General features: G+C 43.7%; 1 protein-coding gene across 3 annotated transcripts in view; it reads left to right on the top strand.

Moving 5' to 3' along the window:
- The first annotated feature begins 6,141 nt into the window (after nucleotides 1-6,141).
- tab3 (TGF-beta activated kinase 1 (MAP3K7) binding protein 3) overlaps nucleotides 6,142-25,161 on the top strand; it is a 29,085-nt gene continuing 10,065 nt past the window's right edge. Inside the window, exons 1-3 of one of the 3 annotated variants that reach the window (XM_088646723.1) lie at nucleotides 6,142-6,292; nucleotides 17,861-18,044; nucleotides 22,390-23,851. In XM_088646723.1, coding sequence (XP_088502849.1) covers nucleotides 17,943-18,044; nucleotides 22,390-23,851 — 1,564 coding nt within the window. In that variant the 5' untranslated portion in view covers nucleotides 6,142-6,292; nucleotides 17,861-17,942. Of the gene's footprint in view, nucleotides 6,457-17,860; nucleotides 18,045-22,389; nucleotides 23,852-25,161 lie in introns of all 3 variants that reach the window. The other 2 variants (XM_088646717.1, XM_088646732.1) reach the window with 2 other exon arrangements.

Genomic DNA, 25,161 nt, shown 5'->3' with positions numbered 1-25,161 from the left:
TCGAATGGCCTCCTCTCCCTCTCTAGTAACCTTTCTTTTCTTTAATGACAAAGATCCGACCGGCACACGGCACGGGGAAGTTTTCTGTTCCAACCGGAACCGTGTTTTCACTCATATTCTGTCAACACTGTTAGCTTTTGGAAACTGCACGAAGAAAAAGGGGACCCCTTCCCCCCACAGCAATCCTGCTGGTCCTGCCATGGTGTGGGGCGATTGGACGAGTCATTTCCCAGAATTGTTGGCCTGTTTTTTTTTTGTTTTTTTTCTCTTGGGGCCCCCTCTTGATGCTAAACACCATCAAAATACTGGGCTTCATATACTGGGCAAAAGGCTAACAGCGTATGAAATGAAATCAATGTTTAATTTCTAAATGATAAATACAACTGTTATACCTCTGCTGTTAATCTCCCTGGGAGCCTTTGTGTTCTCACCCTTTGGCCCAGAAGGTGTCGGTTTATTAGTGTGATGTATCTCCTGAATCGGATCTAGTGGCAACCTCTTGCCTGCAGCCAGCTTTGGATTTATCCCCTCTCCGGGATTAGCCATTATTTACCACTCCAGAAACCAAAAGAGTTGGGATAAAGCTACTGTATTTCTGAAAACCAAAACAAAGCTTTGCATTGTCTTTTGAGAGGGGCCGATGCCCTTAAACCACTACATTTAAGTACATCTATCCAAGAGCAAGCAATGACAGGTCTTTTGCTCTTTCTTCATCATATTTAACACTGCATATTAACGTTTTGCATGGTCTCAAGATTATGTAGCTAACAGGAAAAGAAGAAACACTGTGTGAGGTGTGAGGGACATTAAACTGTCACGATGGCAAACCCCTCCTCTTAAGGGCGCTCCAGCCCTTCCTCGTTTGCCTCATTTCCCACACCTGTTCCTTGTTCCTATCCCGGTTCAGTTCACCTTTAAAAGCCAGGCGCTCACTTCACTCAAGGCTCTGCATCTGGTTTCCTAATCGTGTGAGCCCGGGACCTGGATGTGCCTGGCTCCGTTATGTTTTTAATTTTCTAAGCCTGTTCCTGTTCCCCTCGCCGGTTCCGACCCAGTTCCTGTTTTTAATCCTGCGTTTTGGATGGATCACCTGGCTATGGACTTTTGCCCGTTTCTTGGATTCGCCTTTGGATTTATTCTTTGGATTGTTTGTATCAGCCACACCTTCTCTGTACACCAGCGCACCAAGGACACACCCCCTGTCTCCAGTCCTGTCTCCTGCATGACTTTTTCCCTTGTGTTTTCTCACTTTAACCCAGATTGTGTCGTCTGCATAGGGACCGGAAAGAACTGTGCTTGACATAAACAACATGACACTCCGGTTCCTTTTCTAGTTTCACAGGTTCTTTGAAACTTGCAGAATTCAGCTTAAAGGGCCCATTTCATCATTTTATAGTATATTATGCTGTTCTTGCTCCAAAGTGAGTGAAACTGTCTCTTCCATGCCAAATCTGCATGATCCTCTCCAAACCACATGAGCTTTTCTCGTGTTGTGCCATGCCTGTTGAGCAGGCCGGTGCCACTCGTGGTTAAAGTACATACAGAACTGTATGACGGTATTCTAGATCTCTCTGAGCATCCCATCAGACGCAGGCCTCGGGAAGATTTACACTATGAGCATTTAAACAAAATTCAGAGCATACTTAGTTTCTATCAGCTTGAATCACTTTACGGCAAGCAGAATTTACAGGATAACATTGGGGTGATTTTGGACTATAACTGCTGACAAAATGTTGCCCATCAATAGGCAATTAATGATTTGACAGTTCTTTAACTTTCCTTTACCGAAGATTATGAGGAAATGAATGGATGTGAGGTGCTATGTGAGATGAAACCATTTAAATTAAACCCATAAGACAAAACAGACAGCCTCTCACTGATTGTGTTATTCTCGTATTGCAGTACCAGCCACCTGCCCTTATACCAACCACTTCAAAGAAAACATATTTCTGCTGAATGTGGGCCTGCATTAGATTAAAGATAAATATTAAAGATTCACATTTACACAAAGTACATTTTTATTTCAATTGCTCATGTTGCCTTGTTGCCTTCCAGAACCTGATATACATTACACACATCTTTCTGGCAGTAATGGTACCTCTGGGGTACTAATTTATTTAGCAGACTGTATTTCTCTCACAGTACCATGGCACTAAGCAGTGCTGAGAAGTAATAGCTGATTCCATGTGAAGTGTTTAAAGCCTAGATATGGATTGTGAATGCTTTAAAAGCTAAATCTATGGTTCTCCAGCTGCAGCCCTGAACCTCATAAAGAGTTCACACTTTAAAAATCAGTCTCATAATTTACCTGTATAATGTGCCCGCTTAATGTATTTTTCTTATGTTAGCTGAGTTTACTGTGATTGATGATCTGACATGGAAATAAATTATAGGTAAACAACTTTGCAGGCTGCCAGTTTATTAAGACATTATTACTGTCTCTATGATATACTCAAAGAACCTTCCTGAAGCCCAGTCTTCAGGGTTAATTATCAGCCCAGTGTTTTCAATTACTGTATGGCTGATTAAGCAGAGCTGCAGACAACGAACTGGCAGGGAATAAATAAAGAAACAAAACAAAAATGCACTATTAAATTGATTTAATGTCATTTCAGTCTAATTGGCTGCTTCTCATAGTAATTATATTTAAAATAAAGGAATGATTCAAAACTAAGCTATTGTATCTGGCAGGACCAGAAACTGCTCACACAATTACAGGGCTGCTATATTGTCACCTCAGTTAATACATTCATTCGCCCACTATAAACCTTTCTCTTCCTCTGTCATTCACTATCAATGACTCTGTTAACCAGTCGGTTTCTGAAACAGATAGGAGCTTAATTAAAATTCCCTGAGATGAACACTGGGCTTTGGCAGGTCTGAAAAAACCGATATGAATATTTTGGTTGTTTTTTTTTCCTCTGGGAGATTTGGGTGGAAGTGGGTTGTATATCTACAGAAGCCCTTGCTTTAAAGGTAAGTTAAGACGTTCTCCTGAAGACAGATGCTGACAAATCTTTCCTCGGTTCTTTCTGACCGTCTGAATTCTGCTGAAATACAATTTGACCACCAGGTGGCAGTCGTCTAGTTAATGATGTTGAAACAATACCACAATTAATGTCATTTAACTTTTTCAATTTGTTTTTTGTTGTTGTTGTTGTTGTTGTTGTTGTTGTTGTTGTTTAGAATTAAGGTCTACACATTTACAATTTTTTATCTTAGGATATCGTTTTGCAATCCTTATAACAATTCGATCCCAGCAAAAGCAGGAAATTACTTGTGTGATCACATCAAAATAAGAACAGGAGACGAGCCGTATTTAATCATAAACGGTATTAACAAAAATAGTCACGCTTCATTTTCGTGCTCCAGCTTTTCAAGGCCGAGAAAAATAAACGATCCCTGAACAGGCACCTGTCAGTGAAAAGACTGAGGCGGTAAATCCCTCCTATGTGTGATGCAAACGTGGAAGCCAGCACTTCTACTGGAAGATTTTCCAATTCATCCCATCTTGCGAAAGGTGTGAAGTAGTGGTTTAATCTGACTCACATCCCTCCTCTCTGATAGGTAACGTTTCAAAGTGTAATAAAATTCAAGTTCTTCTCAAGCAGCATAACAAGCTTTGAAGAGCGCTAAATTTAAAACAGGAATCTAAACACATAAACATAGAAAAGTTCATAAACCACGAAATCCAAAATGTTGTAGGTCTGTTGCATATTTAATTGGTCAACAAACCGAAAACACAAAATTTACAGAAACGGAGACATTTCCACAAATGAAGTAGCCTTTCTTTTTCCGTAGTGTGTGTCATCAGCATATCTCATTAGATATTACATGTTCCTTGTTCTGTTACAGAAATCATCCGTACATTTCAATGCATTTTTCCCCCAAGCATTTACTATACAGAGCCCTAATTTCATGACAGGAAAATATTAAACACGTCATCGTGAAAGTAATGAATACTTATATAAAGTACAAACTTAAATGTTTTATTATATCATCTCTATATAATAAAAAAATTAAATATAATTCAAAGTTGAGCAGTTTACAGCTTTATTGTCTGACTGTTAAGCTGCCCCTGTGAGTAGTCTTTGCCCATGTAAATGCGTCCGTGTGCTCAAAGTATAATGCAAACTTCTTTTGCAGGTGGAGCATATAAATCCATCCCCTAAAGCGTGAGAACCACTGCTTAGTTTCCTTTCTCACCACCAGATGGCACAATTCCATTCATAACCTGTGCACATTTTTCAGTAAACAAAACTGGAACTGCTTTATTTTGCAGGACATTGAAGTTGCAGTTGCTAGCTGACAATATCACGGTCAACTTCGAAGGCAAGAACGGTTTCCTGTGTAGATGGCTGTTTTCCTTTTTCCTTTGATTCTTTATTTGTTGTCCAATCATTACTCACATACTGAAGTCGCTTTTCAGCACACTGTGTGCTGTGGTGCAGGTAGGTGCAGACTTGAAAAACTGGCTCACTGCAGCTACTACTAAGCCTTGGAGAGTGATCTGTTCGCTACAAGCCCCATAGAACTAACACGTGCAAAAATGATCTGAGCTATGATCTTCATTTAGAAGAAAGCATCAAAGTCTTGATATACTCAAAACAGTCAAGTCAAAATATCACTTTTTCATTTATTCTTTACTTATGTTTATTTTTTTTTGGAAGTAATTCACATTATTTTATTTCGCAGATGATGAAAATAAAATAAAACACAGAACTGTTAACTGAAAGTTACATCTAATCACATTTTTTCCAAAACACAAAATCAATTGTTGTTGTTGGTTTTTTTTTACTGAACAGTGTTCAATTATTATTTTATTAAGGAAAGGTACCAACTCCCAGAAATTCATCAAGGAATATTCAGGAAATGTTGTTTTTTTCTTCTTCTCTGAGCCCTAAATAAAAACATTACAGACATGATAAGAAATAAAACCATGAAGACAAATAAGTGAGTCATTCTGGTCCAACAAAGGTTGGAACCACTCCTCAGTGAGGCATGTGGTCAACCAGCCAGCTGTACAAGCCAGACAATGACAATGCAGCTCCCAATCAAAGAGCTGATACGTGCTTGTGGGAACGGTCTCAGGAGGGGGTTGCTAGGATACATCACATCTCCGCACAGCACGTTAGACATGTTCAGAACAGAGTTGTAATTGACTGACCATGCAAGACATTCCTTCCTGATACAGCGGGTTTTCAGGTTTCGAGCTCTTTTTTTTTTTTCAATTATTGTATTAATACTTTTCAAAACTGCTACACTGCAATGTGACATGATGCGTGCACAAAATACTGCTTTATATGAGACACACTGGTCGGCTTTGCCGTTGCCCGGCTCCAAGGTTTAACTTGGAGACAGGTGGCCTTGGGCACCTGTCTCGGTGTGAGGTTTGCATGTCCATATGGATTTGCACTGGTTATTCTCATATTCTCACACCTCCAACGGTTTACGTGGTTTACTGCGGTTTGCCCCTCTCAGGTTTTCGATCCTGAGATCTCAGCTGGGTAACCGTGTCGCTTCTCTGCTCTGTGAAAAGCGGCTCTGAAGCCTCTCTACACACATGTTGCAAAGACAATCAGTTATACACCGCACAGTGTAGTCTTTGGATCTTAGAATAATCAAACGCAAGCGTCAACCCTGCACAACACAAAATCAGTGATTTACGATTACAAATATATTTTATTTTCCCATGCAGGTATTTCATAATATCGCCTGTTTCATGTATAGACCGTAGGATACTGCAGGAGAACCAGTCTGAAATACTGCAGGTTTAAACCGCTGTAGCACCTAGGCAGCAGACAATTCGGACTTGTAAACAATTACGAGTTCCTGTGTATAGACTGCACAGATACAGTGCATCTGCCTAGGGCTTGCTTGCATGTGCCGTCTTTCGTGGTTCGTCGGTGCAGTTTGCACAATAGCCTGCAGTTTCTACAACACGAAACGGACGAAGCCGGGTGTACGCCTGACCCGTTACGACATGTGCATGCTAACCCGGTCATTACTTTATGGTAAAGCATTCATGTGATACTCGACGCGTCTACGGAACTTGTTCGACAGAAACTCCCGCTTCCCTCTGTCACTTTTAAACCACCCCCCCTCCTCCGTCTGTCATGATCTCCCGTCCAAACCGCGGGCATGTCTCTCTTCCGGGTGGCCGAGCCGTAATCTCGCGATACTCCCAGCACCCCCCTTCCCCGCCGCCATGTTGTGAATTTGGTTGACGTCGGTTCAGGGCCTGCGTCGTGATCCAGCAGCCGGGATCCAGAGTGGAGTAGAACCGGACAGCGTAAGACGCCGAGCCGACCCCCCCCCCCTTCCCCCCTCCCCGCTCGGTCCGGGGGCCGCGATATTTCCCTGGTGCATGAAGGCTGTGAACCAGATTGAGTCATGGCAGGAGGGAGAGAGTGAGAGGACGGTAAGAACTGCACTCAAACCTGCAGCCTGCAGCTGGTAATAATAATATAATAGTACTTCTAGTAATGGGGAGGGGAAGGGGGGGATACTGAGTATCTCCGCCTTTCAGCCATCGTCATTACAATGTAACATAAAAGTGTACCGGGTCCAGGAAGGGGGATCTGAGTCTCAGCTTCACAGTGTGGTGTTTTTTAATCGTTTTTTTGGGGGGGCTCTTTTTTTCTTGTTGTTGTTGTTTCTGTTGTTGTGGGGTCTGATAATGAGTGTGGGCGATTGCCCAGCACTGCGGATGCACTCCTCGGTGCGTCCGCATCGCACGCCGGCCGGAGGTCCGCTGTGGCGCCTGGTGATGTCCAGGGACCCGCAGCTTGTGTATCGCTCCGTCGGTGCCGCGGTGTGTGTTCGCCTCCGCCAAGCTCCCGAAAGGCTCACCTTTCAGGCTTGCAGGTGGGGGGACAAGTGTCTTGAATGCCCGTCCGGGGTTTGCTTTGCCACAGTTCGTGAGGAAAAGCGATGTCCGGACAGTAACTTTGCACGCACTGGTTTGTTTCCACCACCCCCCCCTCCTCCTCCTCTCTTTCCTTTGAATTCATCCCTCTGAGCAGCTCGGCAGACGGCGGCACGGCGAAACGTGTCTCTTTCTGTCCAGCCCTGGCCCCGTCTGCCCCTGCCAGCCCTGGCAGGTGTGTGCGGTGCGGTGCGGCCTGGGCAGGCTCATCGTGCGTGTGTGGCGGAGTCTGGAGCCAATGCCAGTTTTAACGTAGCTGGAAATAATAACGCGAATGGGTGTAAAAACGAAGGGTTCCGTTGCCCTTATGTGTCATCAAGAACTTGTAGGCCTGCCGTCCTGTTCACGGCATAGACGGTCGCTGTAACAAAGGCTGGCTGTCAATGCACGGGCTGAACTTCCTTTAATCATCGCTTCGTGCTGCGTTATCTCAGAAAGGGGGGAGTTGTGCCACTGAGGTGCGGTGGCATCATCACATATCGTTTGAGCTGACAGCGGCCCATCGAGCCGCTGTCCCTGATGCTTCCCGGCACGGAGAACAACGCGAATCCCGCTCTGTGTTTGTTTGTTTTTTTTGCCCTGGTCCCGTTGTAGTCTGCTGGGGTGTTTCGGCGCTGGGGCTGTCAGCGGGGTCAGGTGCAGTAGCTCCTCGGCCTTTGTTTCCATGGCGCTGGGGCTCTGCTCTGCAGCAGCACGGCCCCCCGCATGCTGTGTCGGGGTTTGTGATTGGCCAATGGCGTGGGCCCCTTTTTCCTGGCACCAGCTGTGTGGCCATGCGGCTGGCTCTCACCCCCTGCAGGCGATACTTCATTATTTAGGAGGTGTCTCCGGCGCCGCTGCCCCGGATGGTGCAGTTGATGTCGGTGCATTCCTGTTGGAGACCAGCGGCCGGGGTGCCCAGTGTCAAAGCTGGAGCCTACCACAGCGGCCACTGTGCTCCTGCAGGACTGTTAGGGTGCTCATCTGAGCCGTGCAAAATTTGGCAATGTTGCGTATTTGATACCGCCAATAGTGGAAGTGGATATTGGAAGAGCCTTTGCTGTGTTAAACAGTTGCCTTGTGTCACCGTTTTTCACAAGCCCGTAGGGCCACCAGCACCTACTAGGACTTTTTATCAATTCCAGGCAAATGCTGGTGCAACCAAATCACCTGAAGAAATCATCAAAACAATTGCCCTTTCTTTTTACCCCACTTGTAGCGTTATCCTGGTGTGTGGTGAAGCTGTAAGTATCAGGGGAGCATTAAGCTGGAGCTCCAACCTGGGCGACTGGTTATTCGTGTAAAATGAGTAACTCTGGATCCAGCAAACGGATGTTTAGAGAGACTGCCTCTTTAATGAAAGATTGATTTTAAACTCCAAAACAAAATGTGCATTGGCTATTGTGTAGATCAGATAACATTTCTGTTCTTCTTTTCTGTATGGAAGAGACTGATCAAGTACTCTCACTTAAGCCCAGCAGTAGCAAAACTGGGGTTACAAATTTTGCAGTCCAGATTCCTCTTGCAGCACCTACACAGAACTTCCCCTTTAACCAGCGAATGTTTTCCTGTGCACGCTGTAGGGTGAGTTTGCTGTGGCAGTTGGGGACTGTCATGCCCATGGGGGAGCTTTTCTCTTAATGGCCCAAGGCAGGGCACAAAACCGTCGGCCACAGGCGGTGTGAAACACTCTGGGCTGCTCTGCCACTGTCATGGAAAAAAGTTCACTTTCCACCCTGAGTTTTTTTTTTTCTCGTCAAGTTTCAGTGGAAGCAATTCAAAAGAGGCGTTGTTTGAAGCATTTATTTACTTTAAATAAAATGAGAGCTTATCTTGTGGCTCAGACCAGTTACGCTCCAGAGCTGCAAACTGGCCGTGGGCTCGAACGAGAGGATTCTTTCAGCTGCGGGGTCCTGTGAAATGATTAGGCCGGGCAGGCTCTGCAGGTGCTGTTTGGGGTCTTGCTTCAGCTGGAGTTGTACACAGGTGCTCCTCCTGTTCTCTTTTTTATGAGCTGCATTAAATAATAAAGTACAGCACTGGAGATATCCTCCTTGCCTTTGAACTTTAATGTAATCATAAGCTTGAGCACACAAGTGACTTATAAAACCGTTCGTGTGGTAAGGATCCAGTGCCTTTCATCTCAAAAAGACGAGTTTAGTCTTTTTCCTGGCTGTAGCTAGCAGTTTCTCCCAGTCTGTGGCAGAATCGCTGCACTAGAAGACGACTGTTGTGCTCAGTTTTAAAGCATCTGAAGAATCTCTGTCGCCTTGTGTGTTTTTACCTGTGTGAGAGTTTGGATTGTGTTTTTTAAATGAGAGGGAGGGAGTTCTTTTAAGTCTTGAACGGAGAAGACTATCTGAAAGAATCTTCTTCTTTCAGGCAACGACAAAGACAATGAAGTGGGTGTCCTCAGAATAAACATAAAACGGGGGTTACAAGTGGAAACTATCTGGAAGGGTATTTAAAACTGGGAACAGGGGGTACTTCTCTCCCAAAATAATCATGGAAATATGTAACAAGCTACCCAGCTGTGAGGTTGATTCCCATACTCTGGCTTCAATCAAGAAGAAGCTGGGTGAGATCCATAGACCACTTATCTACTAACTAAAACACAGACTGTGTGGGCTGGATGGCCTCCTTGTGTTTGTCACTGGTTATTTTGTAGTCGGGCCTAGATGTGTCAAAGGAGTAAAGCAGAGGGTAACGACAGGCCGACTGTAGTGTGGTCCTGCAGGCGTGTGATTTAGTTAGCCAGGCTCAGAGGGTTGTAGCCCTCGCTGGGGAGATGCTAAGGGTTATAGGACGGCAGACAAACAACATACCTTGACTTAGAAAAGGAAGAACCTTTTATTCAAATCAAAATTTCAAACCCTTCTCCAGTACCCCAGTGATAACCCAATATACTCCTTCCTCATCTGGAGTTTTGTGTGCTTGCAGTCAGACAAGCTCGGTTCATCGTCTTCCTTTTATAATGGAAGAGTAGTGCAGTTCTGTGTGTATTTCTTTTGTAAAAGGGCATATTTATTTTGGTTTGAAAGGTGTGATAGGTATACCCACCGTGTATGTATATATATACAGTATAGCAGAGGGTATTTCATTATCCGCAGACACTTGAGGAATGTATCTTCCGCAAATTAGGAGGACCGGTTACAGGCCAAGAGCTTTAGTCGTAGCCCCCACCATTAAAGAAGGAAAGCCATTCTTGTATGCATGAACAAAACAGAGGCCCCAGTGGCTGTTTGAAGGTATGATGCATGTGTTTTAGCTGTTAAGTTTGAAGTTTTTGCCTTTCAGCATGAAAATAATTATAATAATATTGAATATTTAACGTACTTTTCATCCTAGAAGATGCCAAAACGTTTGGCGTTTTTAGAATCCGTCTTTCATGTTTTATGCTTTAAGGTGATAAGAGTGAGACAACTGCACGCGGAGTCCTGGACTCTGCAGCTTCAGAAGAGCAAAGCTAACACTGTGCTTCTGTTGTATCCAGTTGTCTTGTGCTAGAAAGTATGGTCAGCTTGACTTGCAGCACAGATTTAAGGCACTCAAAGTAACGCACATAATATACCAAGTCTGCCTCTGCAATGAAGCAGCATTTCTGTGTGTGTTTTTCATACCTGGTAAAACTTTATAGGACCTATAAAAGTGTCCTTAATGTAAAACCTTTCAACTACTTCAGATCCACAGAGAGTCTCATTTGGTGCTCTGCGGTTAAGATAATTGTTATCCTTGGTGTTTACAGTAAACAAGCGTGGTCAACCCTTGAGAACAGGAACTTGGGAAGATCGGGATAAAATGCGTTTTCTGTCTGTCCTGCTGTTAGATAACTTTGCGAGTATAAACTAAACTGGCAAACGTGTTTTTAAAATTACACTAGTGAAAATAATGGGGAAAACCTGCTCCACCTGCTGATTAGTGAGCACCTGCCTCTAGTTGCAGCAGATATTATAAATCTGTCCCTGTTAGTATTGGCTTTTATTGATTGTAAGAATCCATGTAAGGATATCTTCCCCTCTATAAAATTACACTTCTGTTCTGTAATTTTAAGAGCTACAGTTAACAGTCTATACTCAAGAAAGAATGACAAGTAAAATAGACTGGATTTTGAGTCATTTTTAGGTGACTTTATTTTTAATTTTCCAGTTGTAACTGAATTTAGTAAATCTGGTCTCTTTGGGAGATGAATTTTGTATTCGCTTTCCTTTTTAATTTGTTGCAGAAAATAGGACATTACTTTACCAGGAGTCAGATGTTTCTCTTCTTGAAGGAGTTCTTTAAGAACCATTTTGTACCAGAATACTGTGCTTTAGCTCTCACCAATGAGATGGTGTCTGCTCCTTTTAGTTTTTGGTGTTTATTTTAACAAATACACCAATCCTGCTCACTTCTCTCATTGCCTGTTGCATCTTTTAGCTGACATACATGAACAACAGACAACAAGGCTACAGTCTTGGGCTGTAAAACATTTCGGAATGAAAAGGATGGCCTGGGGGCAATAGAGCCAGGATGCATTCATGTATCTAGCCTGGAATAAAAGGAGACGAGCAGTAAATAAATAAAATATATACGTTTTATAAATAATAAATAAAAAAGGCCAGTAAGATTAGCTTTATACCTGATTTTAAGAACAAACAAATGTTGGAAATGAACTTAGTTTTTAGAGCAGAACCATTTGTTTTTGCACAGAGAACAGTCAAGTTCTAAAACACCACTGCCGGTGGAACTGCTTTAGAATACTCTGAGCTTGTAGCTGCTCTGCAGCAGGACATCACCTTGGCAGTTTGATTCATATTCAGGGTCTGTTTCTGCGGGGCATGACCTCTGCCAGGTCGAAGGGAAATAAGTGACACAGTGAAACGGCACAACTTAAAATTCCCTGCTTTCCTGTAGTGCCGCATATAAACAACTGTATCTGGAGAAGTGCCTAGGCTGTACCTATTCTTTCGCTTGGACTTCCCAAGGCTTTCATTTTCAGTCGGATAATGCTTTAAGTGTTATGTTTCGGTTCAGGCTGTAATTATCGGAGCTGATTTAAGAACAATTAAAGGGTCCATAATTCTCTCACCTTGGATACCCATTGTAATTATTGCCTCTCTGGGGTGAAATGAGAGCATGGTTGGGTGTTAATGAAAGTTTAATCATCTTTAATGCATGCTGAGTATCTGCAGGTCATCAGTATTTGATCGCACCCCTCTGAGCAATACAGGGCAACCAAAAGATAAGGTAAGGAATCAAGGACATGAATGCAGTTGAGTCGTTTGTCAGTAAATCTGGTTCTTGGTTTAGTTGTTTACTGTTCTGGTCCACGATAGACACTGGCTTGTGTTCTGTGTGAGTCAGACGCTGATCATGACAATGAGTAAAAAGCCTATCCAGACATCTCCAGGCACTGTCATTGAGTCCTGTAGAGGTGGGTGCCCTTGGGAGACAGGTGAGGTTAAATTGCATATATTTGAGAGAGAATTTTTTCAACAGAAGTCCTGTTCAAATGATACCGGCCATCTCCGCAGTTTTGGCCTGGGTCATGTCACTAGCCCGCTGTGAACAGGATTCCCCATGCAGCGAAGCACCAGCAAAGCGAGGACTGGGATTAGGATTCATTGGTCAACAGGACCAATTGGTCAGTCTGAATGGGGTGACAAAATCAGAGCTTTATGTCAGCCCTTTGTACCTAGAATACATACAGTATGAGTCTCAAGTAGCCTAATTAAATTTTGTTTTTCCATAAAATACTATGATTTTTAATGCCGTAAAAAAGTTAAATTTGACTATTGTTTGAATATTGTGTTCTTGAGGGCAGCTTCTTTCCACTTTGCTGGGCTGTACCATGAAACATCACCGCTCCGTGACGACTGAGGGTGGTTCCCTTCAGCGGACTCCCCTCCGATGCGGACTTCAGAGAAGGGCACATTCAGGGCGCTGTTGAGCACCCTTGTGAAACAGATTTAGAAATGGGACGCCCCGAGTCCTTGCAGACCGAGCGGGAACGCGCATGTGCTGGGCATGAAACCGTACGAGTGTGTGTTGGGACACGGCCTTGGGGAGAGAGGGTGTGTTTTAGATCAAGACGTTCAGATGCTAGGAACCAGCTGAACCCGATGGGTCTCCTGGTATTTGTAGCCTTATGCTCTTTTTAAAGGGGGGTTTGATTGCCTTGATTCTGCAGGCCGCCAGTGTCTGTCGATCAGACTGATGTAGCGTGTTTATGGACTATGGTGACATTTGGATTGTGAAGGAAATCAAGAGAAGGCCAAAATAAAATGTGCTAAGTAGCGGGTATTTTTGGGTATAAAGGCCTCCGTCTTAAGTTATTTATTCAGAGACTAAAACACTAGCTTGGGGGGTAAAGAATGTCAACAGAAACATGCCTTTTTTTTCCTTTGCAAAGCTGCAGTAGGTATACTCCACTTGTAAGGATCCTTTGCAATAGTGTTGTGTAAAGCTGTTACTTTTAGGGGCTTACTTTTATTGTCTAATCCCTTGGATCATGGGGATTTTCCTCTAACTTTTGAGTCTGTGCCAAACACTTTGATTTATTGAATAGGGAACCTGCTAGTGAAATTTCTCCTAACGTATTAGAAGCCCGGGAGTCAGCTGGACAGTAGGTCTGTCAGAATTATACTATAGCTTACCAGACAGCAACTCTTCTCCTTCATGAATCTCAAAGATTCTTTACTCAACAGGTTTGATGTTGTTCTCACTTATTTTGTGGTCTTAATTGGAGTCTCGAACACTTTCATTTTGCTGTTCATACATAGTTATTTTTGCAGTGTTTCATGCGGGTTGTGTGTTTGCTGTTTTCATTCCAGGTTGTTAAGTGCAGGCAAGCTGTGGTTTACAGAGCGGTAAAGGAAGAACTGAAATCTGAATCAGTCAGTGCGTAGAAATAATCAGCAGGAGACTCTCAATCTCGTGCTTTAGCCTGACGTTGGCAACAATGAAGACCTCATGGTGAAAATGTACGTTTCAAGTGGCCAGGATGTGAGACGCCCCCAAAGTTCACCCCTTTTGGGTCAGTATTGCAGAACAAAATGCTTGTTTACAGATGAGCCGTTGCTGTCTGCAGTACATACCAGTTTTGCTAATGGGGTAGAAATGCTTCCTGGTTTTTGTGATAAATGATATTTTGTACAGAATGAACACGTTCAGTAAACGCCCTTCAGAGACCTAAACGATTGGAATCAGATCGGAAACTAGGCTGGGTCTCACCCGCCCACTTTAGTCTTGTTTGTGTTTGCCTGATTGCACTGTTCAGAGGAGCACTCTTTCCTTCAGCAGTGTTCTAAATTTAGCAGTGAGGGAAGAGTTCAGGGGATAATGGGAAGGGTTTAGAGATGGCTGAAGCAGATAAAACCATAACCCTGAGCTTTCACTTAACAGCTGTGCTGTAGATTCACCCACAAATTCATTAATGCTGTCTGCCAGGAACTGGGGCACACAGCAGTGGCCTGGCTAGAGGTTTGTAGCAGTTTTAAGTCCTTAAAGTAAAATCATTTTTGTGGTTGAGGTTTGTATCCAGCAGTCTTTGCTACATAGTAGTGGAGTCTTGCCCAGCCTGACCCAAGAATGTTTTGTATTTAGTTTAATATTCAGGATTAAAATATTTATCATGTGCTTCCACGTTTCGGAAAAGAGAGGATTTTAGTCTGCTTTACCCTATTTTGCATTCTGTTCTAGGTGATTTATGGACCATTTATTGAATTTTTGGAAAAAATGGGGTTGGGGTTTGCTTATTGCTGAAGTGAATATTTTCCAAATGATGCCACAAACTGGTAGTGAGCAACAACAAAAAGAATCAGTTTTCTCTGTCTTTTATGTCATGGTTGTAATTCTTTTTTATGTGATCACTTGGAAGTTTCGAAATCGATGAAGAACTCAACTTTTTTTCACCTTGAGTTATTCTTCTCTGTTGAGTTGATCCCAAACTTCCTGAAGGGTGGCTATGAAAGCTTTCTCTGCGCTTGTAAGAGCGGCCTTTTGTAATCCGCGCAGGAGCGTCTTTCCCTTCAGGCTGACTGTGGTGGCTGAGGATCGCTTTCATGTTCATCCACCTCATCCCCCCTGGCCTCGGGGCTTCGGCTTCATCTCGGACACCCGCCTCGGGGCAGAGGGATTATCTGTGCCGAAGACGAGGGTCTTCTGCCTCTGCTGTTCTTTGTTTCTCTGTATCTCTTCTTCAGTGGGCCTGTGTTGGTACAACAGCAGCGCCTGCTGACACCGCAGTACTGCGTCAGTTCAGCTAACTTCACGTTAACTGCAGTGAAAGTGTTTTCGCTTAGTGTTCAAAATGAGTGATAAAAGTTTCCATGATCGGTGCCTACAATCTGTTTTCTGGCTGCATTGTACTTTTAACACACAAGGTCTTTTTTTTTCCTGCATGCGTGACTTTTCTTTCGAGTAGTAGCAGTAAAGCAGGAATCCATCTCCACTTTTTTTTTTTGCAAAGGAGCGTAAAATGGGAACTTTTTTAGACATTCTTCAACATCTCTGTTAGGATACAACATTTGTTGTATGATTTATGCTTTCATGTGCCATTTAAGAACAAAGGATTTGCTTTTGTGTCCTGGAGTTTGCCTGTATATGCACAAAGCAATGTGCATTTATTGGAAAATAAAGTAATTTTAAATATTCATTAAGTATTCAAATACAGTGTTAATCTTAATTTTATTTTAGCTGCTATAGGAGCACATTCAAGTGTAGCTTTTGTTGCAGATGAGCCAAAGTAATCCAGAACATAGAACAGGAGAAATAGCTCTGGAACTGCAGTAGAGTCTTCTCATGAAAATGTACTGATGCATGCGGTCAGCATTTTTAAATTGGCAACAAAGCCATTGGCTCAGGGAGAACAGAATGGGCTTTCACACGTTACTGTGCAGCAGGACCTGCAGTATTTGGTATCTGTTTAGATTAACTTTCAGAATGTTTGACTGAGCTGAAAGGTAGAGTGGGCATCCAGAATTTCTCGTTTGTGCATTTTACAAGCCAGCATTCTTGAGATCTCTGCTGCTTCCCACAGTATGCTTATCACCTGAAGGATTCAAATCAGGCTGGGGCACACAGTTAATCTGTAATTATATGAGAAAGCATTATTCAGATTGACATACTTGTTCAGAGAGCTGAAACTAACAACTTTGTGTACCAGCACATTCACTTCTGGTAGCTTTTGTGTACGATATAAATAGCAAGGATCAAAGTCCTTAGCAACTGAGCTCCAGTAATAGCCTGTCATATTACTATGCTGCTGTGTAATCCCACACCTTAAGGACACTGCCATAATGAACATGTAAAGATGTGCACACTTGACTCTGAATAAGAAAGCTACAACCTTTTCTTGTAGGGTATCCCTGGGTGCTGCCGATTCAAATGCTCAAACATTCTAAGGGTGTGCAACCCATTCTAAGAGATGTTTTCCTGAGCCTATAAATACCAGTTATGAATTTAATGTTGTGAGTTTGTTGTTTTGTTCCATGTCCCATGTGCACAGTCTGGCGCTTTTGTGTGGACGAGCACGCCAGCTGTTGAATGGAATAAAGCAGAGTTGTTTCCCAAGTGAAGTCTGTTCTGTGACAGTACTTGCTCACTCAGGTGTATAGCACTGGTCTATCTCTTGTAGTGAGGCAAAATGAGAAACCCTGCAATGCTCCTGAAATGACAGCTTTTCACAGTTAACCCCCTCTTATTTATTGTATGCTGTATAATTCTGTTGCTTTAATAACCTCTAATACAACAGCTACATAAAATGTGAACTTGTATATTACTTATTTCCCTCAAAATGTACTGTTCACGTAAGACATTGAGTGTGTTAGTAGCCAGGTGCATGTATAGCACAATAACCTTGGGATTCCAGGTTCATCAGATAATTCACTTTAAGAAACTGGAAAAGGCATTAAATAGTACATTCTGTATACATTCTACACTGCTAACACTCAGCATTTTGTCTCATACAGGACTCCTGTATATACTACACTCACATGCAGCATGTATTACATTTATTTAGAGTGTACCAAGCTCTATGGGGAGCTATGATTTACACCCTTAGGTTTACAGGAACCCCTTCCTGTTGTAAAGAAAACAGTACAGTAGCTTTGATCAGCAAAAGTGTTTTTCTTTGTCAGCTCGCTCAGAGCCCTTGTTCGTGAAATCTGTGAGCTTTTTAATTGCTGCTTTGGGTTCCTGAGATGCTGGGATGGTGCCTGGGTTCCACGTTGGCTGTGCTGTGTATGAACGCCTGCGCTTTAATTAAGCCGTTCCTTTCTGTGTAGCGAGTAGGGATTGTATTTGCCAGGCCTGTGAGACTAGAACAGATTGAATGAGATAGCGTTGCATCCAAGGTCTATTAGGTCACTGCTTGGCTGGAATTGGACTTCTGTGACATGTAGCATTTTTTTTATAAGGTGGAGGTAATTTTTAAGCTGGTGCAAATAAAGACTCTGCTTTGCATTACCTCCTGGAGCTGCCTGTGAAGTGACTTATGACGTTACCAAAACGTTCACCTGCTTGTGCTTGCTGTTAAGATACATATTCATATTTCAGCTGCTAAAATCAGTGCAGCACTGTACTGCAGCAGTTTCTCCTCTTCAGTTTAATACATTCAATTTCCTTAACAAGTCAGACTGACTTCTCTTTTTTTAGTGTTTAAAATTGGCTCAAGTGATATCCTGCCAATCCTTCCATAGAAGAAGATTCTGTGGCAGCAAAGATTGTGACATCCTTCACTCACGAGGGCTGTTTCTTCTGTATGTGATTTGTATTGTTCCTGAATCAGCGTAACTTCACTGATACTGCGTGCTGTAGATTAGTTCTTGGCATTCATATTTCAGATTGCAGCAGTGTTTGCTGACTGGCTAGGAAAACTGCCAGAACAGAGTCTGCCCTAATAGCACTGTGAAGACACGCTTGTTCTGTACGAAAGGTGAAAGGCTGACAATTACCCTCTGTTTATTTTTTCAGAAGATGAAAGAAGAGCTGGAGGACTGTAGCCATTGGCAGGCCCATTGACTCCCGTTCCCGGTGAAACGCCGGCAGTCCTGGGATGGCGCAGGGCAGTCAGCAGCTGGACTATCAGATCCTGCTCGACCTCAAGCAGCGCTTCCCCGAGATCCCGGAGGGGGTGGTCTCTCAGTGCATGCTGCAGGTACTGAACTGACCAGCATGTCCACACTCGCGCATCTTCGCTGCACCCAGCCCCCATCAACACCCCCCGAGCTCTCGGCATTTCATTGAACAAATCTGGCTTCGGTAAAATTTGTCATACGTGTTAATATTTGTCATCAGCAGGGTGTCTATTGTGACGGTTATAAGCTGTGTAAACCTGGCAGTACAAGCAGGCAATATGTAAAGTGTGCTGTGATCCAGCTTGCATTTGCTGTCTCGTTCTCTGATCGATCTTGCTGAGGTGACTTGAGTCAGGAACTCAGAGCCTTGCCCGCTGTTGATGGCCCATGTTTTGCTGTAACGTCTTGTCATGCAACGTTAAAAATCACTGGCAATGAGCACCCTAGATGGCTCTTGACAGCAGTGTAGACTTATTCTCTTGATAAACGGGACAAATGGATTCTTTTCCTACTTGATTTTCAACTGGCTTGACATTTACCTGAAATCACCTCTTCCCAGTCAGCTCATTGTTGAGGTGATTTTGTGCTGATGCAGCAGTCACTCAAGTGTTTTTCAGCACATTACAATTAAATTATTCAAAATGAAGCCAACAACAGGAATATCAATAGACAGTGTAAAAAAAAAAAGGGTAAGTTCTGTGAGTGGAAAGAATTTATGACAAGAAAGCTTATGAAATCTTTGGATTGTAGGCAGCCTGAATGTACAGATGCTTTGGTTTACAATTATAAGTCATAATGCACTGGAAAGAAGTGGTAGACCATGTGATGCAGTGCATTGCCCTGCAAATGGTTTAGATTGCAGTCTTTCCTGCTCTTGTAAGTATTGCATATCCTGAAATCAACAATGTACATTTTACAGGCCCGGTGTTTGTGTAATCCAAAGCGATATTTCAGCAGGCTGACACAAAACAGAAAAATTGATTACCTGAAGGAGGTGCTATGTGGTACAGTGCTTGCAAGGTTTAAATGGACCAATTTGTACATTTCAACAAACACGGCTGGAATCTACATCTCCTCTCACCTGTCCTAGCAATGAACAGATCAAAGTAACTTTTCTGCATGCTGGTATCCATTAACAACCTCTTTTGCCCTCATTTGTGCTTTGTGTTCAAACTGCGATGGAATCAGCAATGGAATAATCACAGGCATGCTCTAAAATTGTACAGCTGTGGCTTCACTTACATTTAGTTAAGAAAAGAAATAACCAAATCCGCGCTTTGTTAAGATTTAGCTTTTGGCACTAGATTGTTTCAGAAGAGCTGCCTTTCAGCCTTCGTCTTCAGTGTATTTCAGTCCTCCTGTCCAAATTGAAAGCTGCAGCTGTGCTTTATAACAGCTAATGATTGTTGAAGAAGTCTCCTATTATGTCAGCTGAAAAAAAAAAATCATTGTTCATTCTTTAAGTGCCAGACATTTGCTACAACAGTCAGTTTGCCTTTTAGAATGTATACAATTAAAGTGGCCACTGTGTTACGACATACTATTATATAACAAGACATACATTTTTTAAAATTTTGTTGTAGTTTTATTGCGGTTTCAGGCAAACAGCCTTTTCAGAGCTTGGTACAAAAACACTGAGCTTGTTCATTGCAATTCCTAACTGGGTGCACTTTGAAATTTTTCATAGCCCATGTTATGTATGTCTTCTTAATGACACAAAGCACTGAAATAAGAAACAGTTGAAGAGTAGCACATTCTTTAATGGAAATGGTTTGCCTCATTTTTGGTTTTCTTCATATTTATGCTTGATATTGTCAAGATCCTAAATATAGCTACTTCAGTCAGAGCAATAGGCTTATTTGAAATTAAGAGAGATTAACATGATGTATGCTTGGAAAATTTACATTCTACAAAATGATTAAACCAAAGCCTGACATTTTTAAAATGTGTTAACATTTGAGTTATAAAAACACCAGCGGAATTGTGCAAAGCTGTAGTCGACAAGAAAACAAAGTGAACTTGTCGTAAGTAGTGACAGGAAACACTTTGTTTTTAGTATCAGTAATATTGAGTTCCAACAAAACTATCACACACAGCCTTTATATACAAAAAGATCACAATTAAATGCTGTGTTTTTTTAATTGCCCTGCCTTCTGTAAAATATAATTATAATATCACCATGTTTAATCTGTAGCCTCTTCAAATACATAGGATCCATCTATGAAGAAAGATACGTGCTTTATATTGATGTGATGGTTGTTTGCCTGGTATGCCTTCCAGCATGTAGGGGCAGCAACATCCTGTTGCTGTTTCCGTAACATTCGTTTTTTACGGGTCAGGGCTGTTAGCCTTGTGCCCAACCTCCAACACGGAGGACCTGACGCCCGAGATTCAAGTCATGCTTTACCAACAGAGCTAAATGGGGCCCCTTTATATTGATGTAGTAAAACAATACATTTTGCATGCCCTTGTGTACAAAGCAAAACAATTCTAGGAAAAACCCATTCTAAATGGGGGGGAAAAATGACAACTTAAGAGAAGAATTAAATATCGAAAAACAATTAAAATCATACCATCATAAACAGTTTTGGATGGTAAGTGTTGAAATTGGAAAGAAAGCAATTAAAGGTCTATTGTTGCATGATTACAAAGTTTAATGAATGTGTTAAAACATGTTTTAATACAAGCATCAAAATAAAGTGCTGGTAAGTATCATTTATCACAAGCTCATGGTCACAGTATTTTTATTAATGACGTGGAAGCAAAATTCCACACAAAATAGCTGTTAAAACAACAGAATGTTGCAGTGTTTTGGGGAAAAAAGTAATTGGCATTAATCCAGTCTGCAGACATTTAGGTTTAGTGGTAGGAATGTCCTGTAACCCTGGCTTATGAAAGAAGTCTTGCATTCATTTCCAGTGTTTTCCCTGAAACACGTTAATGAGAATATATTGCCAGGGTATCCCACACGTGTCACAGAGCCTGCTACCAAACAGCCTTGTCTTGTAGTTATCAAACAGCCTTTTGTCCTATCAGTCTCTTTTGTCAGAAAATGGAGAAATTTTCACACATCACCACAGGCATATAACAGGTCTGTGGGGAGATTACTTTTCTGGATGTTCTGGGGAGTAACCCATTGCACAGGATCCAAAAATCCAAATCTTTGGATCAATATCAAACTCTGCTGCTCTGGAAAAAAAAACATCCACTACGAAACAGTTCATTTCTACCGGTGTAGAAAAACTTTGAAAAATTAAAACAAGGCTGAACTTGACCTCATATGTTTAATTGTAATTGGAAGCTATTGTAATAAAGAAAATTGTTCTGGATATTTAATAATTCGCATTACTAAAGAGAACAATAAAAGGGATTAAGTTGTTACAGAATAGAAAGATGCAAATAATTACAATTCAATGCATTAGTTCTGATGGGCATTTAATAGCACTTGTTACTGGCTGAGGTTTAAGGTTAATGACTGCACACAATATGAACACCTCATTTGGCACTGTAATTGCAGTTAAAACTGAGAGGTGACATGAGGATTATTGTGTGATTGCATCCTGTTAGGTTATAATGGGTTGTTTTTACTTAAGAAAGATTTGACAGTTCTGCCCTTACATTTGGTGCTGTTGCTTCTGCTTAGTAATTCTGTTTGTTATGATGTAGTACTAGGGTCATATTTATTTCTCTTCACCTGGTTTTTGTTTGATTTTTTTTTTCAACAGTTGGCTGAACAGCAATTAGTCTAAACTCAGAGCATTGAAAAATGATAAGAAATGAGATGGCAAGATGCCACTGAAGCCAATGCGAGTTTTGCACATTAATGTCTTGTTCTTTGTATTTTAATTGTATATTTCAAACACAGCTTGTAAATTGTATCCTTTTCGCCTGGGGTCAGCATACTGCTTTCTGCTTCAGATGTATGTAAATGGACTATTATTTTGATGAATGTAATCTTAATTGTGTCTACATTCGCTGTCAGAGCTGTATCAAAGATGGGCTGTATTTGCTCACAGCAGTTCCCAGTCAGATAACATGCTTCTTTTGCACTATTCTTTAAAATGCAAGATAATGTCTTTCTATATTCCACAGAACTCTTTATACTATCCAACGTGTTTGTTACTCAACGTATCGAGTTTGTCCACACAAGTAGAAAGTAAGCAGTACCCTAAAGGCAGACTGGCATCATCCACGGTGTTTAAACTTCTCCGAAGAGCAGGAATACATGAACGTTTGTGTCTCTGATTCAACTGAAATATCTTCTCCGTGATGCTAAGCTAGTAAAATGCAAGCCGGAAGGCCTGTGCCCGTTGTGAAGATAAACCGATAAACTCGCCGATACTGTGAACGGCTCTTGGGACCGTTTCTTTATGATGACCTGTGCAGGTCCCCTCTGCTGAGCTCTGCGGTTTCTTCCCTTTCCAGAACAACAACAATCTGGAGGCCTGCTGCCGGGTCCTGTCGCAGGAGAGCAGCAAGTACCTCTATGGGGAATACCACAGCCCGGAGGAGGGCAGGCTGAGCAGGAACCACATGCTGCACATCAACCTGGGCATCCACTCCCCCACGGGGTACCACACGGGGGACGGGGGCAAGGCCAACGGCGGGGGGCGGACGCTGGTGCACAGCTCCAGCGATGGCCACATCGACCCGCAGCGTGCTGGAGCCGCGGCGGGAGGAGGGGGCGCTGGGGGGGCCACGCAGCACCAGATGGTGTCCCTGCTCCAGGAGACCCACTCCGCCCCTGCCATCGTGGCCCCCTCGCCCGGTTACAACCCCTTCTTCGTGAACGACCAGGCACGCACAGCTGGCACGCCTCCCCCCGGGCCCCCGGCCCTGCAGGGTCTCTCTCCCACCCTGACCCCGGTCGCCCGGTACGCCCTGAACCCGATCACCGTCACCCTGTCCCAGAGCATCCCCTCGGCTCCGCGCGCCTTGCAGATCCCCGGCTGCCCCTACCCCGCCGCGGGCAATGCGGTTTACATCCGGCCCGCCTCCTCCCAGAGCCCACAGGGCTCCCCCTGGCACTCCCCCACGGCGCAGTGCCACATGCAGCCCTACAGCCAGCAGCCGCCCCACGCTATGCCCGTCTATCAGGCGCCTCCCTACCAGTCTCCGTACCCCTCCAAGCAGATGCCCCAGACGGCTTACCGCTCCCCTCCCCCCTCTCAGTTCCCTTCGCCTTACAGCTCCCCCCAGCACCAGACCTCCCACGTCTTCATGCCCATCAGTCCTCCTACAATGTCACCCATTCCGTACCACCCCCAGCAGCAGCAGAGCTTCCAGCAGCAGCAGCAAGGCCAGCCCGTCTCCTACATCCCCTACCTGTCAGCCAAGGGCTCTCTCAAGAATCAGATCGAGATCACCCTGGAGGCACCCCAGAGAGCTCACAATCGGAGCTCCTCTCCCGTGACCAGCCAGCAGCAGCAGCAGCAGCGAGGGCAGAACACGTTGTACATCTCGACCAACGCTTCTCCGAGCTCTCCCTCGCGGGGCTTGGCCAGCGGCCAGATGAGCATGTCCGGCCAGTCCCAGGTGGCGTCCTACCACCCCGGCATGTTCATTCACCAGGTCCCCCCCCGCCCGCGGCCCACCTCGTCCCCCCAGCCCGGAGGAGGGGGTGGGGTCCGGGTCACCCAGCCCGGGAACTCCACCTACACCTTCAAGATCAAGGTGTCGCCCGGCAGGCAGGTCCAGCCGCGGCATCTCGAGTCGCCCACGGTGGAGGCGGAGAGCCTCCTGAACCTCGTGGAGCACGGGGAGCACCCGGGCGCCCCGCAGCCGATCCAGCCCATCTCCGCCCTGCCCGGCGCCATCGGCGCCCACGCCGCCAGCCGCTTCCCCAGGAAGTCCAGCTCTGGCTCGGACGACTACGCCTACACTCAAGGTAGGGAAGAGTCTGTGGCTCTGCGTATTCCCAGATCTCCATCCTCCAAGATACCACTTCTTACCTGAACGTTTCTGTGAAACGCAGTGGGATGTGTGCGGTGCATAGAAATGACCTTAGATGTCATTGACATGTTTCAGTCGGGAGTCGTGCTCTGAAGGGAAGCTCGGCTTTCCAGGACTGATTGACGTGGATATTAAAACACAGTGAAATCATTTCTTTGGAATTGTCTTGCTGGAATTAGCAGAAGAATAAAATGAGCCTGACCGGCTGGCAGCAACGGATTTACAATACCTGTAGGTACTATTCAAACCGAATCCTGTTACCTGCGAGGGATTATGGGGTACACGTCTTCATTTCTAGCCCCACTCAGGCATGTTAAACAGAAAATTGGAGGTCTTCTTTCTTAATGTGGCTACAGGTTAATTGTTATAATTAAGAGGCTTCTGTAGGATTCGGTTGCATATTAGCTTTTAGAAACAACAATTAAAACTAAATATGAGCTGTGCTGGCGATATCTGACATGTCCCCCAGGTGAAACCGTTGTTTGCTTTCTTGTGCAGATACTAATTATACAGATTAAGCTGTTTCATGTGCTTTTATCTGATTTTTGTGTTTGCAAAAATGCTTTCATCTTTTTTTATGTTGGGCCATTTGTGGAGTCTTGCCACATTTAAATGAGTGCGCCTAAACAGTGCTAATATCCTGTTTTTCCACAACAGAGGAAGAAAGAGATAGTCGATGTAAGTAAATGTCTGTATTTGAAAAGAACCCCTCTTTATTCCGAACCACTGCACTGGTGAAGCATGAGTGTGTTGAGCATTTGGCATTTCTTCTGGGCAGGGTGGTAACGGGTGAAATAGGGTCACAGGCAGCTCCTTTCAGCCCTCCTCGGAGACGTATGCAGTATGCTCCTCCACACTATTCAGCCTGAGGCTTTGATGTTGAAGGACTTCGTTTCTTTTGTTAATTTTTCCTCTTTGGTTGTATCAGCAAGTTTTCATTGTAGACTTTTGGTATAAGTACAGTATCCATGTGGTGCAGGTGACCAAGCTAGCAGTCTTACCTGTGTTTTAATTAATAGGCTGTTGACAGCCTGACTCCTTCCAGTACTGGGTGTCAGGGGCTTTAGGCTCCTAACATTAAGATCAGGAGACTAGTGTGTGGAAGGTATTCATTCACCCCTCCTGTGTGCTATATGTGGTTCAGAACCCTCTACCATATTTCAGTGTGATGAATGAAATATGTTCACAGTTACTAAATGTTTTTGATTTTAGTGGCAGGCAGGACTGGACTTTTGGTTGAGCTTA

The sequence above is a fragment of the Lepisosteus platostomus genome, chromosome 2 (assembly GCF_059453375.1).
Source record: "Lepisosteus platostomus isolate fLepPlt1 chromosome 2, fLepPlt1.hap1, whole genome shotgun sequence".
Lineage (NCBI taxonomy): Eukaryota > Metazoa > Chordata > Actinopteri > Semionotiformes > Lepisosteidae > Lepisosteus > Lepisosteus platostomus.
The sequence above is the reverse complement of the archived record's forward strand: the minus strand, read 5'-3'. Positions and strand labels throughout refer to the sequence as shown.